Source organism: Phytophthora infestans, genomic scaffold, assembly GCF_000142945.1.
Source record: "Phytophthora infestans T30-4 supercont1.35 genomic scaffold, whole genome shotgun sequence".
NCBI lineage: Eukaryota > Oomycota > Peronosporomycetes > Peronosporales > Peronosporaceae > Phytophthora > Phytophthora infestans.
The window spans coordinates 1010971-1029840 of NW_003303724.1; the positions used below are offsets into that span (position 1 = coordinate 1010971).

Sequence of the window (18870 nt, forward strand, 5' to 3'; positions counted from 1 at the left end):
CTCGTAATTTACAGAACCAAGGACCTGAAACTATTTAAACAAACCGTTTTATGTAGGCTTTGAAAGGCATTCAGTGCATGACTGATCGCACAGCACGACTAAATAGCATGAAGGGTGTATCACTTGGCTGTCCATTCCACGTTCTAACGACCTTGTAATACTGTAGTGATTTCCAGCCATTCGACGAATTAGTCTAAAGCAGCAGCAAAACATACTGGCCTTTCGAACAAGTAACGAGTGTGTTTCGAGAGCTTGTAAGCTTATTTATTACTTCGAAGTAAATGTAGAATATACTATATCGTACATCACCGCACATCAGTGAATCAAACGACTAATAGCACGCAATACCAATCTCAATTTTGACTTATGCTGTGTGTTTTTTTTCATTTTCTTTTTTAGAGCGCTTCGGGAGCAAGTTTTTTTTTACGTGCACTTTCCCTTTCTTTCTTTTAGGTCAGTTTGGGATTAGAACAGCGAAAATCAAGTCGATTGGAGCAGGTTCTGTTTTTATAACACCATCATCAGCGATGTGATTGGTCGGGCCACAACTTATGCTTTGCAGTGGGCCAGGACTTCGTTCGATGGTAATACAGTACAAGTATTGGGTTTCGCCAGGAATGCTCGTGACTACTGTATGTCGGGCCCGCCTCCCCAATTCCTCAGTTCTTGATCACTCGTCAGACGATTCCCCGACTTTATTTTTTTATTGTTTGAGCACTCGAATGGTCCATGTGGTAGCGTGCCGCTTTTATCGGCTGGGCTGCAGCGATGCCCACCCGCGGGAGAACACAGCGACCGTCAGGTAAGGCAGAAGAGACTTCCACGTGAAGAGTCCCCGGCAAAGCTTGCTTATCGAGATGTTATTACAGTAGCAGCCAGGTTCCATTAGATCCACGGAGGCAATGCGGCCGCGGGATTCACGTATTTGTGACGTTCTCGGAGGACGTTAGCGCGGCCCCTCTGGACGATCTGGTGCTGTGCACCCGCTTCGAGTCAGCTATCGATACATGTAATGAGCAGCAAGTGGACGCACGACTAGCAGAGGACAAAGGGGGACACGTATTTCGCACCGGCGAGATCGTTATCCTCCCCGATAATGTGCTGGAGGGTGGGGGTGGAGACGCTGCCTGGTCACGAGCCAGAAGAGTCAGTGATGCGAATATGCAGCACCTTTCAATGGTAAGAATTATGCGGAGTGATAGCTCGAAGTGACGTGTCACTAGAAATTTTTAACCACGTCGCTCATCATTACCACTCTGGTGTATCCCTGCAGTCGGCACAGAGGAAAACTGTATTGTTTATGGCTGACATGGACAAGAACTTCAGTGAGTCGTTGAGGGCTAACAACTGCGTCACACGCCTACAACAAGGTCGCCTCGTCGCCACCATCTTCTTACTTCGAGGTGTTCCGCACAACCACACCAACAAAACTTGGCAAACACACGCAGATATTTTGGGTCGCACGGCAGAATTGCTGTGGCGGCAAGTGTCCCCCAACTTCTCGCTCGATTGTTGCATTGAGCATTGCAACAACAGTGGAACAAAATCCGTTACTCCGCTTTCACACATTCGACCCCAAGAGGCTGGTACTCGACGTATTCCACGCCGTTCTGAAGACGTACAGTGTCCTACCAATGCCTTTGCCGTTGCTGATGCTGATTCTTCGTATGATAAGATTTCGACCGGTGCAGGAGCGTGGCAGCAAACGACGTTCGCGAACAGGATGGAATTCCGTGTTAAAAGTCAGCATCTGCTCATTCTATGGAAGTTTTTCACGGGTATCAAACTGAGGGACGTGATCTTCAGTGCAAACACTATCAGTATGTATCTGAGTGCACGCTTACAGCAAGCTGAAAGTGCCTCGAGAAGCCAATCAAGTTCACAGGTGGAGGACATAGCAGCTCTCTTCTTCCAAGACATTTTTGGTCACACATTTAACCCTCCACCCTGTGCAACGTCATCGTTTTACATGGGCCACGCTTTCCAGAGTACGACAATCCGAGTGACGGTCCATTTGTTCCTGCGCGTAATGTCGTCTCGAGCCGTTGTCAAACTCCTCCATGCTGCGCTTCAAGCGGGCAGAGATGCGACCAGTAAGCAGAAGCTCCAGGAGCTGTTTATCTCGCTAGTGGTGGATGTGTACGATGCGCTTAGCGTCATATTTAGCGAAGTGGTACCGACGTCTGATTTGGATGTTGAAGCAGGTCCGTCGATGTCATTGGCCACACTAGTAGATGACGCTATCTCGCTTCTTTACGGCCACAAACGCTTCGCTGGTTTGCAGCCAGAAATCTTGGGGCTGTTCAAGTGCCAACAAGATCCGCAACTTTTGACCGACGCTGTGAATGAAGTTTTCCATTTTTTTACAGCTCAAGTGCGAGAGACAATAATAGCGTCCGAGACAAAACAGTCCTGTATCGTACAGAGCCTACGTCCTGTTGGCTGTAATACAACACGCAGTAGTCAAAATCTACTGCAAAGTGGACATAAACTCCGTTGGCTGCTCGAGCCTGGGTCCGTACAAGTCCGTGATGTCTCTGGCCGAGACGTGCTCGGCGACATTAGAATTGCTGAAGTCGCTCAATTTGTCCGCGAGTTTGGGTGTTTTGACGCGGAAATTGGACAGAGTAACGAGACTTTGTCGATGGTTTCTGTGTTTTCTTTCTCGAACGATACACTTGTATCACCCATGAAGCTGGTGCTGGATGGACGCCTTCGGGTCTTCCGTGTCCTCCCCACTGGAGTGTCGTCTATGATCGCGACAGTGGGAGGATGGTCAATCGGCGACTACATGGGATCGTTGGAACACGATAAACAGGAAGTGGACGTCGACTTCTTCGCGTACAGAGAAGTGAGCACTAGGCCCCGAGTGCGTGGACAGTTGGCTGGTGATGGAGAAACAATGTTGCGGCGAATAAGTTTGGAGTTTTCTTTCGAAAATATTCAAGACAGCAGTACTACGTTCCTTGATGAAGCTTACTACCCGAGCAACGTTTGTGCGCACGTCAATGTAATGGTGTTCGGGTCGACGTACATGCAACCGGGGGCCCAGAAACTTTGTGAAGCTACAAGCGCTGAGCGTGGGAACATATGGCGCAGCATTGAGTGGAAACCGCTGATGAAGATACGAGCTGATATTTCGGGCTTCGATTGCTGATCAAACTTCACAGAAAAGACACTCGTTATTATGCGGCAACGTTCCTTCGAACTGTAGTGATGTGAGTCTAGGTGATAGTGCTCGTTGCCCACTCTTGGTTTTACGTACTTGTCAATATGTCAATATTATGCTATTCTACAATTCTTTAGGTGGACAATCTTTTTTTATCCATAATGCGTGGCGCTAGAAGGTTTTACATAACAAGCCAGTGTCTTCTCGCTAGAGCAGATCGCTTCTATATTTCAAGTGCTACATTCGAACTGCTACCAATAGATTCATCGCAAAGATCACCGGTACGGATGTCTTACTAGTCCCTTTTTGCAGGAAATGTCATCTTTGCACTACCGGACAAATATGAAAAGAAGTTTTAGTTTCGCAGGATATTTGAGAGGGTTTTAAGTTTTTTTTGCAGCTTGTACGTAAAATTCTGCACACGACATACCTTCTCGGGCTGCTCTGCTACAGTTGCATCCCAACAAATGGAGAAACGCCTGTTTCGGCAAGTGAAATGGCTTGTAACTTGCACGGCCATTTATATTTTTTGCTTGGACATCATCTGTGATCGAGATACATTCTCAGTCGCGGGGCACCGGAAAGAAATATGAAATGTGAGCAAGAGTCCCCATCTTTTTCTTAGTTATTATAAATTAAGGTGGTGCGTAAAACATAGCGTAACTTAGGTTGATATGTTTCTTTTAGAGCACTTGCACCTTCTGGATTTCGTAGCACTTTTAGCACTGCCAATGAGTTTTTACGAGCATTTTTCAGCTACGGGCGGGCAGCTTGTAGAGCTTAAGTGAACTAAGTAACACCTATATTCGTAAGAGTAGGCCGCCAACGAGTGTCTTCGTGCTGTATCGCCTCGTGCCTCTGTAAAAGAAAAAGAATGTTCGGTGTTGTTGATTTCACAAGTTCCATGACAATATGGGCGTATCTTGTGGCGATATTATCGATCGAATTCTCTCAAAAGTGATTACACTTGAAAGTATATGTACTGTAGGATAGATACCACCTCGCCGCTCACTAATTATATTTGAAAACGTCTTCACAAATCCATTTTGTCTTTGTTTGCTATGATACAATGAGTCTGCATTTTTTTGAGCTCGTCACATGGTAATAAATTTGACAAAATGATGAGGTGGACAATATTCCAGGCCAGCAAGAGCTGAGCAAGAAACATAAATTATTTCTGAGCCGTAATTCTGATTCTACATCTAGTCAATACTGTCAAGACGTGTGTAAAAGTTTTGTTATGGAATGTGTTCCAAATTTTGCATATGATACCCCCTTCTATTTCAAAGTATTAATGCAGATAACATACTCCACTGATAGACGATCACCAGCGAGGGCGGCAGGTGGTTTATAATTTATCATATGCAGCCCTTGACGGTAAATAATTTTAGATTCGCTACTGCCTTATGTATACGACATGTTCACTCAAATCACTCGGAGGTCCAGTCAAAGTCGGAAGGCATCAAACTTTACTCAAAATTACGGACAACTTTGGTCATTCTAGTTGCTAAATTCTACAACGATGCTCTAGGATTGATGAGCGTGCCAACACAACAGCGACGGGAGCTTCTTTATCGATTACGCGAGAGTTAGTGGGTTCCAGAGAAGATTTGCCCCTCCGCGTCCAAGGGGTTAAGCTCTGTGCCTATAATACTCGGGCTACTTTGAGGTCACGTCTAAACAATGATAACTCGGAAGGCACACGGCCTTACTTGGATTTAAGTATGACGCGAATTAGTACTGTTCATACCATACCTTGCTTCTCTTTTCAATAAAAAGCAATTAAAAAAAGCTTTTGATATTGCTGCTAAGTTGCAGACACAGATTTAGACTTTATTTTGCAGTATCGTCGCTCAGAACGAGATCCCATGACAAAAGATACTTGGAACCGAGTTCGTTGCACGATGATACAAGCAAACAAACTATGATCGCTATGATCTTGCTATCTGGAATATGAGCGTCAATTTAGCACTGCTTGCACATTTTTTATTGTAAAGGATAGGTACAGCTTCAGATACTTTCTGAGCACATCATGTGTCCTCTAGAATTAGTTTATCTTGATTCAGCAAGTCTGAAATCTTTTGCGCTCTTTTACCTATTGTAAAAACGACAAAAGGGCAATATAAATTGGATTGTGCGGTGAACAATGTTGCGTGAATGCGCAAAGTGACAAGAAAGTAAGGCATTTATAAAAAAATAACGTATCACAAATTACACAGAAACCGAGCTAGACTTCTTAAGAAACGAGCTTTCAGCTTCGTCTTCGGCGCCAATGAGGAAGATTCTATATGAGAGAGCGTCCAAGGAAAGAAATTCAAAATCACTTCCTCAAAATTAGGTTGTTTCACGTTCCGAAAATTCAGTACAAGTATGATATATGTAAGTCGTGTCAGTGTAGGTGCCATTTTGAAAGGAAAAGTATCAGAGATACGCTAGTAGTACACAAAAACTGTTGCTCCTAACTTTTATGCACAATAATGGGAGCTTTTCGTCGTACTCAGCTTCAAAATAGCGGCGTGGTTTCGCAAGGTTTTATAGTCTTTTGAAAAGCTGCCAAACTATGTTGCACAGCTTGTGTGCGCGGTCGTCAAAGGCTGAGTTCGTAGTGAATTTTACATGTAGCAGCTCTTGCAAATTTTACATCACAAAATTTTAAGTATTTCTGGGTTAGAACGATTCGACTGTATAATCCGAAGCCAAAGCTGCGCAAAACCTCAAAACTAACAAATAACTCCTGATATTACATTGCCACAGGATAGGCGTCCCCAATTTCCCGACGCAATACACCTAAAGAGATGAGAAAGAGGTGTAGTATCGACATAAATACGAAGTAGCAAATTATATTTACGCAATTAACGGCTTAGGTCCGTCGCATCATTAGTAAAAACAATTTTAGCGGCTGATTCAGTACTCCAGTCCGCAAGAGCTTACTTCGAAGTAGTCATTACCCTAGAAGTATCACATTTTGACGCGACCTTAACCAAAAGGAAGTGTCCCGTATATAGGGACTATCTTATTCTCTTCAAAAGCTAGACATACCAAAACAAAACACGCCTTGATAAGAGTGTTTTATTATTGTATTCTTCAGTTTAAATACTGCACATGTACTACAGCAGTAGTCTTCTCGCAGATGCCGTTAGAAGCGGACGGAGGCTCCATCGGGTATGGGAAGCTCATGCGGCATGACGTAGCTTAATGACATTCCCCACCGTGATATCCACGCAAGCGGCCCCAGCATGTACATTTCATGACAGGCCAATCGCTGAGCGCCGTTCTTGAGACGCGAGTACACCGCTACCCTACTCGGCTGGAGGACCAGCGTAGCCCAAAGCTCTCATTATTGCTGCACTCTTGTTTATTCTGGTTGCTGACTTCTGTCTCCATCGTTGCTTATACAGACTGAGAGGTCACTATTGTCCACAACGCGCACCCGCACCCTCGCTTTTTGTACCAATCCACAGCTCCCGCGTCTCCCCAAGTTCTTGTGTGTTGTGTATCCCAGTCCGCAGCGCACCCGCGTTACTTGTATTTGCGGAACGCGAATATTAGCTGAACGAATTGCTCTTAATACTAAATTTGTAAATTATATTCCTTAAATTTGAATGATACTTCGGTTACTTCACTCCCCACGGATTGTTGCTGCTGCCTTGGTGTTCAACTGGAGCATGTGCATCACCGATAAAGAATATTGGGCGGCAGTATTTAATTATGACGAAACCCTTCTTTCGACCCAGAAAGTCTGATATTTCTTCGTGTTCTTTACCGGCTGTAAACACTTCAATATAAAACAGGTCTTACAAAAATCGATCGCAAATCCTACACTAGTCAGTCTTCGGCGTCAGTACATGTACCAGCAAATAAGCTTCTAGCTAAGGTAAACAAATACCTGGATCATAATTCAAAATGTAACTTGGACTACATATTATTTTAAATGTATATTGTCCAAGTTCTAATACATTTCGAGTTTATTAAAATAGTCATGACTGCCTTAATGCACACGTTTTGGGCATTTAAGAACATGCAAGAATATGCACACTTAATATTGATAAAAGAGAGAAGTGGTACTGATACAACACTGTACTTCTACACTTATACTTGTATGGTTTAAGAGGTGCTAGGAGCTGTCCACAAACGTCTTCGTTTTGAGCACGATTCATGAAATAAATCGTTTTCAACGAAATATTCTGTCTAGGATTCCAGCAAGGGTATTACTTCAAAGACACTCAATTAGTAATATATCAGTAGAATCGCTTCTGATTGGATACTACATAATTGAGAAAAATTAGAACATTTTGTGCCTACGATTAACGATTCGTTAATCGTAGGCACATCGTTAATAACGATGCCGTTGCGCTAAGAACATCACGCAACTGTTCGATACTATTTAGTGTGCAGGTAGGCCTATAACGAGTCCGCTCTTAGTGTTATATATGTATGCACAGAAAATACTTGGCTGCTCTGCATTAGACACCTTACAAACCGCACAGCTATGATTGGACCCGCAGGTAGTGTACATACATGCCCTCTACGCTAGCATTATTATTTCACTCCCACTCAGAGGTCCACACCTGGTGGACGCACTTTTCCAGGAAGCTGCCTGCGAAGCTTCTCGAGTCATCCGTTTAGACATGTACTATGTACGTCTTATCCTCAAATGATGTGGTCCACGTCGAGTTTTATCCAGCAGTTTGCCTCGTCTTTCAGTTGGGAATCTGCTTCAAAGTGTTCAAGTCGCTTCGAACCGACACGAAACAATTGGGCCATGACGCTCATCCGCGACCGCTACCGTCCCGTACGGCAGCTTGCCCAGACAACGTACGGTGGTGTTTATCTCTGCAACGACGAGCTCCTACTTCCTCGTCGCGTGGTGCTTAAGAGCGTGTCTCTTGTGCATGCAATCAACATGTTGGACCAGCACAGCGATGAGCTGCAGGCGCCCGACGACCCACGACAAGAAAAAGCCTTTGCGAATCTGCAGCGCAGTGAGGCAGCTCCGCATTCAAACATTGTGCAGTACCTGGACGATTTCATTGAGGGCCACACCCTCTACTTTGTGCTCGAATACTGCGCCGGTGGGGACCTCGTGTCCGCTGTGAACCGTGGGCAGAATCGACGACTCGCTTGTGCTGATGCGTTGGCACGAGTCAAGCAAATAGCCACAGGCCTCGCTCATCTACACAGCCGCAGTATCGCCCACAGAGACTTGAGTCTCGAGAACGTGATGCTCAGTCGCGACGTGTGCAAAATCGGAGACTTTGGGTTGTCCACGAGGACAGATCAGCAGTGCTTTGGACGGGTGGGCAAGGCGTATTATATGGCACCCGAGGTGGTGGCGTCTCGAGCCGTGTACGACCCTAAGGCGGCCGACGTGTGGTCACTTGGTATAATTTTATTCATCCTCGTGACGGGGTCCCCGCTGGTGTCTCTGGCGACGGAGGAAGACGCAGCCTTCAGGGCGTTCCGGAAGGTCGGCGTGCGAGATGTGATGGAGGCGTGGCGTATGGACGATCTACTGGAGGGCAGCGCCATGCAACTGCTTCATGGGATGCTGCAGTGCGACCCGACTAAACGACTGACTATCGAGCAGGTGCTGAACCACGCGGCATTTACGCAGAGGAATCAAAGTGGAAATCCAAGTTCTTAAAGTCTAATTAATACTTGAAGTAGATGCTAATTAGTGTGGAAGAGAGGCTGTGCACCGTGGCTGTACTACAGTCTTGCTTCAGTGCTACGTGACATTTTTAATAGGAGGCTTCGTAGAGTGCAGACAGGTGCCACACTTCGAGCGACAATGTGGGGCGATGACCTTATGACTCTCACTCATTGCGCGATAAATGTGAAAAAAAAGTATCAGCATCCAGCGAATGAGCAAGTAGAAGCAGATTTTGAAAGAAAAATAGTACTCGATCCCTCGTTTTTTTTAAGTGAGGTTTATTTGCTGCCTCTTCGACTGAATATAATTATTTGGAAGACGGTTGTAGTAGCGTAATTGCTGGCTTTTCGAATGAAGTTTGATGCTTAGTTTTACTGTGACAAGAGAAACAAGGTAAATTCTACCAGCGGAATTAAGTATTGCAGTCCGCAAAATAAATAGGAAGAAACCGGTGGTCGAGGGAGACACTTTGGTTTACAAGCCTCCTGAAGTCTGCGCTCTTGCGTTTTAAGCTTGTTTAGGACTCGAATGTCTCACACGTACACGTTTATTGCGGAGCATTATCCGTTATTGCTGACAAGGGTGTCGCCAAATCGACTTCGTCTTAACGTTTCTTAATCACTCACCCTGGTCTGTTTACTATCATAATTCTTTTCGTCCCCTTGAGGCTCTTATTCTGCCAAAAGATAAATTGCGAAAAAGATTAAAGATTAACTCGATTGAGAGCTTGCAGATAAAAACAAAAAGCGTAGCTGAGCAATTTATTCTGACTTTATTTGGAATTTTGTCCATTGGACACGTCTCAGGTAATTTATGTTCCTTGTTCAATTCTTGCTTCCATTGTGCTATTGTCCACCTCGATTTATGACCATTTGAAGAATCCTAAAGGAATAGACTCACTCGATCCCAGCAAAAGTAAATTTTTAAACCTGCGTCCAAGATCATTTCTCTGTATAGCAACATAGGAAGGGTGATTGCTGATATCTGACTCCGTTATTTACATGCAGTTTTTTACTCTTTAATTTGATCTTACGAGCATTCTCCACAGACATACAATCCGGCAATCATCATTAAGTCGCTGTTATCTCCGAAGTAACCCTCTCACTTTTCTTAGTAGTCCTAAAACTGAGCAGGGTATGTCGACAATACTGCGACCAAATTGTCACATGTGAAATCGGCAGCAACAATTTTATTTTAATTTTTTTTTCAGTGGCACGAACCAATGCAGTCACGAATAGACTCGTTGACGGCCTACTCTTCCGAGGATAGGTGCTACTTAGATCACTAAAGCTCTACAAGCGTATATGATATTTCCTATCCATATCTGGACAGTGCTCGTAAAAACTCAATGGTAGTGTTAAAAGAGCTGCGTAATTCAAAAGGTGCGAGTGCTTTATGGTGTGGCATGAAGAGCAATCGATAAAGAAGTTCCCGTCGCTGTTGTGTTGGCACAGGTCATCAATCCTAGAGCATCGATGTCGAATTTAGCAACTAGAATTATCTAAGCTGTCCTTTATTTTGAGTAAAGCTTAGTGCCTTCCGACTAAACCGCTCCTTGACTGGACCTCCGAGTGATTTGTTGTATACAAAAGGCGGTAGCGAATCTAAAATTATTTAGTGTCAAGGGCTGCAGGTAATCTACTATAAATCACCTGCCGCCCTCATCAGTCGGGTATTTTATTTGCATTAATACTTTGAAATAGAAAAGAGGTATCATATGCAAAATTTGAAACACATTCCATAACAAAATTTTACACATGTCTTGACAGTATTGACTACATGTAAAATCAGAATTACGCGGCTGAACGGCTCAGAAATATTTTTATTTTTTTGCTCAGTTCTTGCTGGCCCATGGATTATTGTCCACCTCATCATTTTGTCAAATTTATTTCCATTTGACGAGTTCAGATCCATTGGATCCTAACGAAATGGATATGTGAAGGTGTTTCCAAGGATGATTAGTGAGCCGCGAGGTGGTATCTGTCCTTCAGTACATATACTTTCAAATGGAATCACTTTTGAGATGATGTGATCGACAATATTGCCACGAGATACGCCCAAATGGTTTTTTTTCTGTTAATACAGAGGCGCGAGCCGATACAGCACGAATACACTCGTTGGTGGCCTACTCTTACAAATATAGGTGTCACTTAGGTCACTTACGCTCTACAACTTGCCCGCCCGTAGCTGAAAAATGCTCGTAAAAACTCAATGGCAGAGCTAAAAAGTGCTACGCAATTCAGAAGGTGCAAGTGCTCAAAAAGAAACATATCAACCTAAGTTACGCTATGTTTTACGCACCACCTTAATTTTATAACAACTAAGAAAAGATGGGGACTCTTGCTCACATTTCATATCTCTTTCCGGTGCTCCGCGACTGAGAATGTATCGGGATTTCCTTCGATCACAGATGATGTCCAAGCAAAAAATATAAATGGCCTGCAATTTACAAGCCATTTCACTTGCCGAAACAGGCGTTTCTCCATTTGTTGGGATGCAACTGTAGCAGAGCAGCCCGAGAAGGTATGTCGTGTGCAGAATTTTACGTACAAGCTGCAAAAAAACTTTAAAACCCTCTCAAATATCCTGCGAAACTTAAACTTCTTTTTATATTTGTCCGGTAGTGCAAAGATGACATTTCCTGCAAAAAGGGACTAGTAAGACATCCGTACCGGTGATCTTTGCGATGAATCTATTGGTAGCAGTTCGAATGTAGCACTTGAAATATAGAAGCGATCTGCTCTAGCGATAAGACACTGGCTTGTTATGTAAAACCTTCTAGCGCCACGCATTATGGATAAAAAAAGATTGTCCACCTAAAGAATTGTAGAATAGCATAATATTGACATATTGACAAGTACGTAAAACCAAGAGTGGGCAACGAGCACTATCACCTAGACTCACATCACTACAGTTCGAAGGAACGTTGCCGCATAATAACGAGTGTCTTTTCTGTGAAGTTTGATCAGCAATCGAAGCCCGAAATATCAGCTCGTATCTTCATCAGCGGTTTCCACTCAATGCTGCGCCATATGTTCCCACGCTCAGCGCTTGTAGCTTCACAAAGTTTCTGGGCCCCCGGTTGCATGTACGTCGACCCGAACACCATTACATTGACGTGCGCACAAACGTTGCTCGGGTAGTAAGCTTCATCAAGGAACGTAGTACTGCTGTCTTGAATATTTTCGAAAGAAAACTCCAAACTTATTCGCCGCAACATTGTTTCTCCATCACCAGCCAACTGTCCACGCACTCGGGGCCTAGTGCTCACTTCTCTGTACGCGAAGAAGTCGACGTCCACTTCCTGTTTATCGTGTTCCAACGATCCCATGTAGTCGCCGATTGACCATCCTCCCACTGTCGCGATCATAGACGACACTCCAGTGGGGAGGACACGGAAGACCCGAAGGCGTCCATCCAGCACCAGCTTCATGGGTGATACAAGTGTATCGTTCGAGAAAGAAAACACAGAAACCATCGACAAAGTCTCGTTACTCTGTCCAATTTCCGCGTCAAAACACCCAAACTCGCGGACAAATTGAGCGACTTCAGCAATTCTAATGTCGCCGAGCACGTCTCGGCCAGAGACATCACGGACTTGTACGGACCCAGGCTCGAGCAGCCAACGGAGTTTATGTCCACTTTGCAGTAGATTTTGACTACTGCGTGTTGTATTACAGCCAACAGGACGTAGGCTCTGTACGATACAGGACTGTTTTGTCTCGGACGCTATTATTGTCTCTCGCACTTGAGCTGTAAAAAAATGGAAAACTTCATTCACAGCGTCGGTCAAAAGTTGCGGATCTTGTTGGCACTTGAACAGCCCCAAGATTTCTGGCTGCAAACCAGCGAAGCGTTTGTGGCCGTAAAGAAGCGAGATAGCGTCATCTACTAATGTGGCCAATGACATCGACGGACCTGCTTCAACATCCAAATCAGACGTCGGTACCACTTCGCTAAATATGACGCTAAGCGCATCGTACACATCCACCACTAGCGAGATAAACAGCTCCTGGAGCTTCTGCTTACTGGTCGCATCTCTGCCCGCTTGAAGCGCAGCATGGAGGAGTTTGACAACGGCTCGAGACGACATTACGCGCAGGAACAAATGGACCGTCACTCGGATTGTCGTACTCTGGAAAGCGTGGCCCATGTAAAACGATGACGTTGCACAGGGTGGAGGGTTAAATGTGTGACCAAAAATGTCTTGGAAGAAGAGAGCTGCTATGTCCTCCACCTGTGAACTTGATTGGCTTCTCGAGGCACTTTCAGCTTGCTGTAAGCGTGCACTCAGATACATACTGATAGTGTTTGCACTGAAGATCACGTCCCTCAGTTTGATACCCGTGAAAAACTTCCATAGAATGAGCAGATGCTGACTTTTAACACGGAATTCCATCCTGTTCGCGAACGTCGTTTGCTGCCACGCTCCTGCACCGGTCGAAATCTTATCATACGAAGAATCAGCATCAGCAACGGCAAAGGCATTGGTAGGACACTGTACGTCTTCAGAACGGCGTGGAATACGTCGAGTACCAGCCTCTTGGGGTCGAATGTGTGAAAGCGGAGTAACGGATTTTGTTCCACTGTTGTTGCAATGCTCAATGCAACAATCGAGCGAGAAGTTGGGGGACACTTGCCGCCACAGCAATTCTGCCGTGCGACCCAAAATATCTGCGTGTGTTTGCCAAGTTTTGTTGGTGTGGTTGTGCGGAACACCTCGAAGTAAGAAGATGGTGGCGACGAGGCGACCTTGTTGTAGGCGTGTGACGCAGCTGTTAGCCCTCAACGACTCACTGAAGTTCTTGTCCATGTCAACCATAAACAATACAGTTTTCCTCTGTGCCGACTGCAGGGATACACCAGAGTGGTAATGATGAGCGACGTGGTTAAAAATTTCTAGTGACACGTCACTTCGAGCTATCACTCCGCATTATTCTTACCATTGAAAGGTGCTGCATATTCGCATCGCTGACTCTTCTGGCTCGTGACCAGACAGCGTCTCCATCCCCACCCTCCAGTACATTATCGGGGAGGATAACGATATCGCCGGTGTGAAATACGTGTCCCCCTTTGTCCTCTGCTAGTCGTGCGTCCACTTGCTGCTCATTACACGTATCGAAAGCTGACTCGAAGCGGGTGCACAGCACCAGATCGTCCAGAGGGGCCGCGCTAACGTCCTCCGAGAACGTCACAAATACGTGAATCCCGCGGCCGCATTGGCTCCGTGGGTCTGGTGGAACCTGGCTGCTACTGTAATAACATCTCGATAAGCAAGCTTTGCTTGGTCTGTACGTGGAAGTCTCTTCTGCCTTACAGTACCTGGAGGTCGCTGTGTTCTCCCGCGGGTGGCCAACGCTACAGCCCAGTCGTACAAAGCGGCACGATACCACATGGACCATTCGGGTACCGGTCAGTAACTATATAAAAATCAACCCGGAGGTTCCGGGCTGGCAATGGTTAAAGGTATTGCCAACCTTCCTGTACCGATATACTTGTACTTGTAGAAGTCATGCAATTTATCGAACGATGTGTTATTCTGGCCAATCAAATCGCTGAAAAGAGATGTTCTGGCCAATTATATCGTTGATGATGGTCACAGCATTTCTCAATTTAAAAAAATCAAACAAAACAATTTCCATATTAATATAATACTCAACATAAGTACATTTAAGAAAACAGGATTTCAGCACACCATTTTATAGAGGAGGTTATTTCTTGTAGCACACTTTCACCTTTCCCCTGTGTAGTATTGCTCTCGACACACGTCACATTTTTCCGTATTTGCCGAATGTACAACGAACAAGAAAAAATACCAGGCTAGCTGAATCGACTGCTTAACTATTACACTTTCAGTTGATGCAGAACGTGGTCAAAAAGCATATGAAGCTGTGCAAAACATTTTTTTCTTCATGATAGTGCGAGGTGGACACTCACATTCCAGAACCAAATGCTGCAGGAGACTGAATACTGTATTAAGTTCATGGGCGATAACTGAAATAATCTAGTTCTTATTCCATGTTTGTCGAAGCTTCTATAGTTGTCTTCCTTTTAACCTTAATTTGAATCGAGGAACTTGTCTTAATGTATACCTTAAAAAAGTGCCACGAGGGTATGTATCGGAAGTCAAGCCCCGCAACTCTCTTTGGAGCTGCTAAAATCTTTGGTTTACCTAAAAGTGTTAATCAAACGCAATTATCGCAAATATTTGGTAGATACGCTTTTTCCGTTTTGCCAGCAACTTTACGGCTCTAAACCAGTATCATCTTGCAGCGAACACTGGTTCGATATCTTTGGTTATGGGACAAGATACTCTTGTTCTCATAAGTGTTGACGATATTACCAATAAAACTCCTTTTCTCCCTGAAACACGTCTGGAATAACACAATCGGATGATTTCCATAATTTTAATAAATATGAATATTTATAGTCTAATGAGAGAAGTAGGATAAAAAATGAAGCGTGTTAGCCTAACATTAATTTGCCAGTTTCAGCAAGTAGAGTGCTCAGTCGCTGCAGGCATAATTTGAACCTTTACGGGAATAGTCCGGTCAAAGTAACAATTTACGGCGTTAAGAAAGAGTTTAACCTCTGTTGACTAATGCCATCCTTCGTAACAGAAACATTTGTTCGATCGGCTGGCTGCCAGAGAGTGTAAGGCATCGAGCGCGGTTATCCGAGCAACTCCATCACTCTTCAATTTTCTTTCGGCTCCACCAGTCTAGAACAGCTTTGCAACGATTATCTGTCTACCCTTTATCATGTTTCGCCGCGCATCACTCCAACCAAACCGCTATGCGTTCGATCTCCCTGAACATGTCGACTGAATTACGAATTACCGGTTCTACGAGAAGGTCACCGCCTAGACACCGCGACCATTCGCCCGCTCGATCTCGACGACCCCGCTACTAGTGGTATTGCTATAACGATAATGTGTCAAAACAGAAGCGAGGCTCAGCTAGAAGACCGAGTAATTTTTGTCGAGCCTTCTGGATCACCACTAGCCTCAGTTGTGGTGCTTCTGCTTCTCTAAGCCCACCTCTTCCTCTTGCCAAGACTCGTGACGCACTTATGGACATGAAAACAGCAATTCTTACTTGAGTTTTAAACGGCGGATAGGGGCCACAAGCCACCAGCCACCAGCCACCAATGTCATTTCGGCCATTTCGACCGGGTTGGCGGAGCCGTCGCAGATGCCTGAGGGTCCGTCAAGACAAACATGGGTCCGACCCCGCATCGGCATTAAGTGCACACTTTGGCTTTAACCTACTGTAAGCTACCGGCTCAACTTCGACGGCAACCTGCGCTACCTACGCTTCGTCTGTCGGTCAAGCCATCGTTTTGCCATGGCTCCCTGCTTAGATGCGACGGCAGAACGCCCACAAGAACGTGAGCCGTCACCTTCTCCTGGAACATCCTCATTAGCACAGGCTAACATCAAATTTTCGCTGTTTGTTCCAGCAGAACCGCAATGACCAACCCGATGGGTGCCAGTTGGTATCTGAGCTCTCAACACGACCCCCCCCAACTATCTTCCGCCCATCCCCACTCGAGCCCAAGCTTGGCACCGGTTTGCCAGCGGCGACGGTGGCTGATGGCTGCTGTGGCTACCAAGATATCCCATCCGTCGACGCTCGTATTGAAGCTACTCCCACGCCAGCTGGACTTACTCGCGCGGTTTACTCAATCCATCACTACTGGGCGATCTATGGTACAAATCCCCGACGTCGGGTCAGCTCGCCAAACGGTTAAGTACGCGCTAATCCTGACGTTTGCTCAGGTCGCATCTCACGAAGGAATCACCGCTCCAGAACATCGAGGTAAGGTCCCTTCCCTTTTTGCTGAAACCGTTGTCTTCTCCTGTTCCAACCCAATCCAGTAATTATATTTCACCTTAAGGACTTTCCGTTTGGGGTTTTCGGGCTATAAATGCTTCAGTGTGTCCCATTTGGTACTTAGTAGCGAATGTCGTGGCTCAATACTGGCGGTGCAAACATGGGCATCTGTCGGCTACAGCCGAAGAGCTGGTTTTCGGAGCACGAGGAGTGGGGCTTCATTCAGATGTACACTATCCAGAGGAAAGGGAGCTCTGCCACCAACCAACCGCAACGGACAGACGTCCTCGTTACCGAAGTCGACGCGGGCTTCTCCGGACCTACTGTAGCTAAGCAAAGTAGTCATTTCCTATTCTACTTCATCGAAAACAAGCCTTTCTACCGCCTCAGACTACTTCGGCCCACTTGTCGCAATGGCCACGCCACCCCACTCCGTACTTCTGATGCCTGAAGACGTCCAGGACCAAGCCGGAGTGTCGGTTCCTACGTACGGAACATTTGAGGTCATCGTTGGCGGTTACGCTACTGTCCGGCTATCCACACCTCCGCATTCAGCCTCAATAGCCCGTCGTCGCCAGGTTGGTCACAATGAATACGACACGGGGGCTCCAGGTGAATGGCTTCGTAAAGCAGTTGTCGGTATCTCCAACGGAAACTACGTGACCGGCCAGGTTGTGAGCTACAACAGAAACTGTGTCACCATCCGGACTTACTTGGCGAGTTTAACCCTCGTCCCGTGGACTTAGAAAAGGTCGCACCGGTATTACGCTTCCTGACCAGTAAATCCCGGCCAAAAGCTGAGGACGTCACCGCGGAGGAGTTAGCCGAACGGAACGCTGAGATTTTGGACAGGATTCTCGGTACCAACCAACGAGGAACGCGCTCAATTTCGCACCTGCTCGCGGGGTTCCAAACGGTTCATGAACCGCCTCAAGTGATGGATACGCTCCGGTGGACCAGCAACTTGACCGGGGTCGAGTCTACGGTGAGCGTACGTCATGCCGTTGACTATGCCTTCTTCGTTGACGGAAACCGTCGTATACCCGCCAGTGCACGTGCCAACATTGGCGACGTATTTGATGCTGATCCCCGCCATGCAAACGAGATGATGGAGTTGCCTAGCGACGAAGAAACCGAGCGGGACGATCTCGAGACACTGCTACAGTCGATAGAAGGTGCTACCGAAGCGCCCGAAACCACCCCGACTCCAAATGCGACGTATCCAGCCGCTCCAGTGCTGACAACCACGGAGACACGTGTCCCGCAGGATTGTCACACCAAAATCCTATCTGCCATTGCAGATGACCCCAACCTCCTTCGCTTCTGTCTGGGACTTAGTCAACAAGAAAACAAAAACGATCTGCACCGCCATCAGATCATTGGGAATCTGGACGACAACGAATTTTATCCTCTCCTTCCATGCTCGATGTCTCAAAACCCAGCGAACGACGATAAAATACGATTTCAATCCGACCCGGACACAGCAATTGATAAACGGTACCATCACGGGACCGGACTACGCAGGTAAGGATCCCTGAGATGTTGTTGATTCCATGATTATTTTATCCCGGTCCACAAAGCTCAAGCCACATCCGGCCATCATCACCCGTGTGTACGACGTCCAGTTTGGAGCCCGAGGTATCTCAATCATGCATTTCTGGCGATTCAATTTCTCTGCTCGAAGGGCGTGGTATGCAGATGGATTTGTAAGCCTCAGCAATTTTTCTACCTCAGTGGCCATGCCGACAGTACGAAAAGCCGAGTCCTATGGCGATATCCCAAATGCACTAATGGTCCTAATAGTCTTTGCGGAGGAATTCCTCGACCATCACACCTGCCGGAAAATCAGTGGCTCAAGGAAGTTTGTCGAAGAACTGCGGAGGCTCTGCCAGTGGAGCTCAGAGGATGTGGACACACTAACCTTTTGGTTCAACCGCTTGTTCGAAGACTACAGAGCTGCCACCGAGACGGACGCCCGTCATGGAACGAATTCAAGAACGGAGATTCGCAGGAGGCTCTCATTCCAAGACCCGGACTTACCAAGTGTGCTGTGCGTTATACAGACAGAACGTTAGCATCATTGTCAGCTGTCTATACTATAGCGGCGCCGAGAACGGTATCGTCTTCCCTTTCGATTGGAGCACGTCGAACGGAAATAACCCATACAGCCAGGAAAACACCCCAAGACGTCCTCGATGCGTTACCGAAACAAG

At 46.1% G+C, this 18870-nt stretch overlaps 2 protein-coding genes across 2 annotated transcripts; both read left to right on the plus strand.

The window, feature by feature from the left end:
- Positions 1-1300: 1300 nt before the first annotated feature.
- Positions 1301-3528, plus strand: PITG_15300 (uncharacterized protein; the record flags this gene model as incomplete). Its single annotated transcript, XM_002898699.1, has 4 exons — positions 1301-1325; positions 1692-2851; positions 3381-3450; positions 3482-3528. The coding sequence occupies 4 exons, from the start codon at positions 1301-1303 to the stop codon at positions 3526-3528; spliced, it is 1302 nt and encodes a 433-aa protein (XP_002898745.1).
- A 4356-nt stretch (positions 3529-7884) lies between these two features.
- On the plus strand, positions 7885-8813 carry PITG_15301 (protein kinase; the record flags this gene model as incomplete). Its single annotated transcript, XM_002898700.1, has 1 exon — positions 7885-8813. The coding sequence occupies one exon, from the start codon at positions 7932-7934 to the stop codon at positions 8811-8813; it is 882 nt and encodes a 293-aa protein (XP_002898746.1).
- Positions 8814-18870: the final 10057 nt, after the last annotated feature.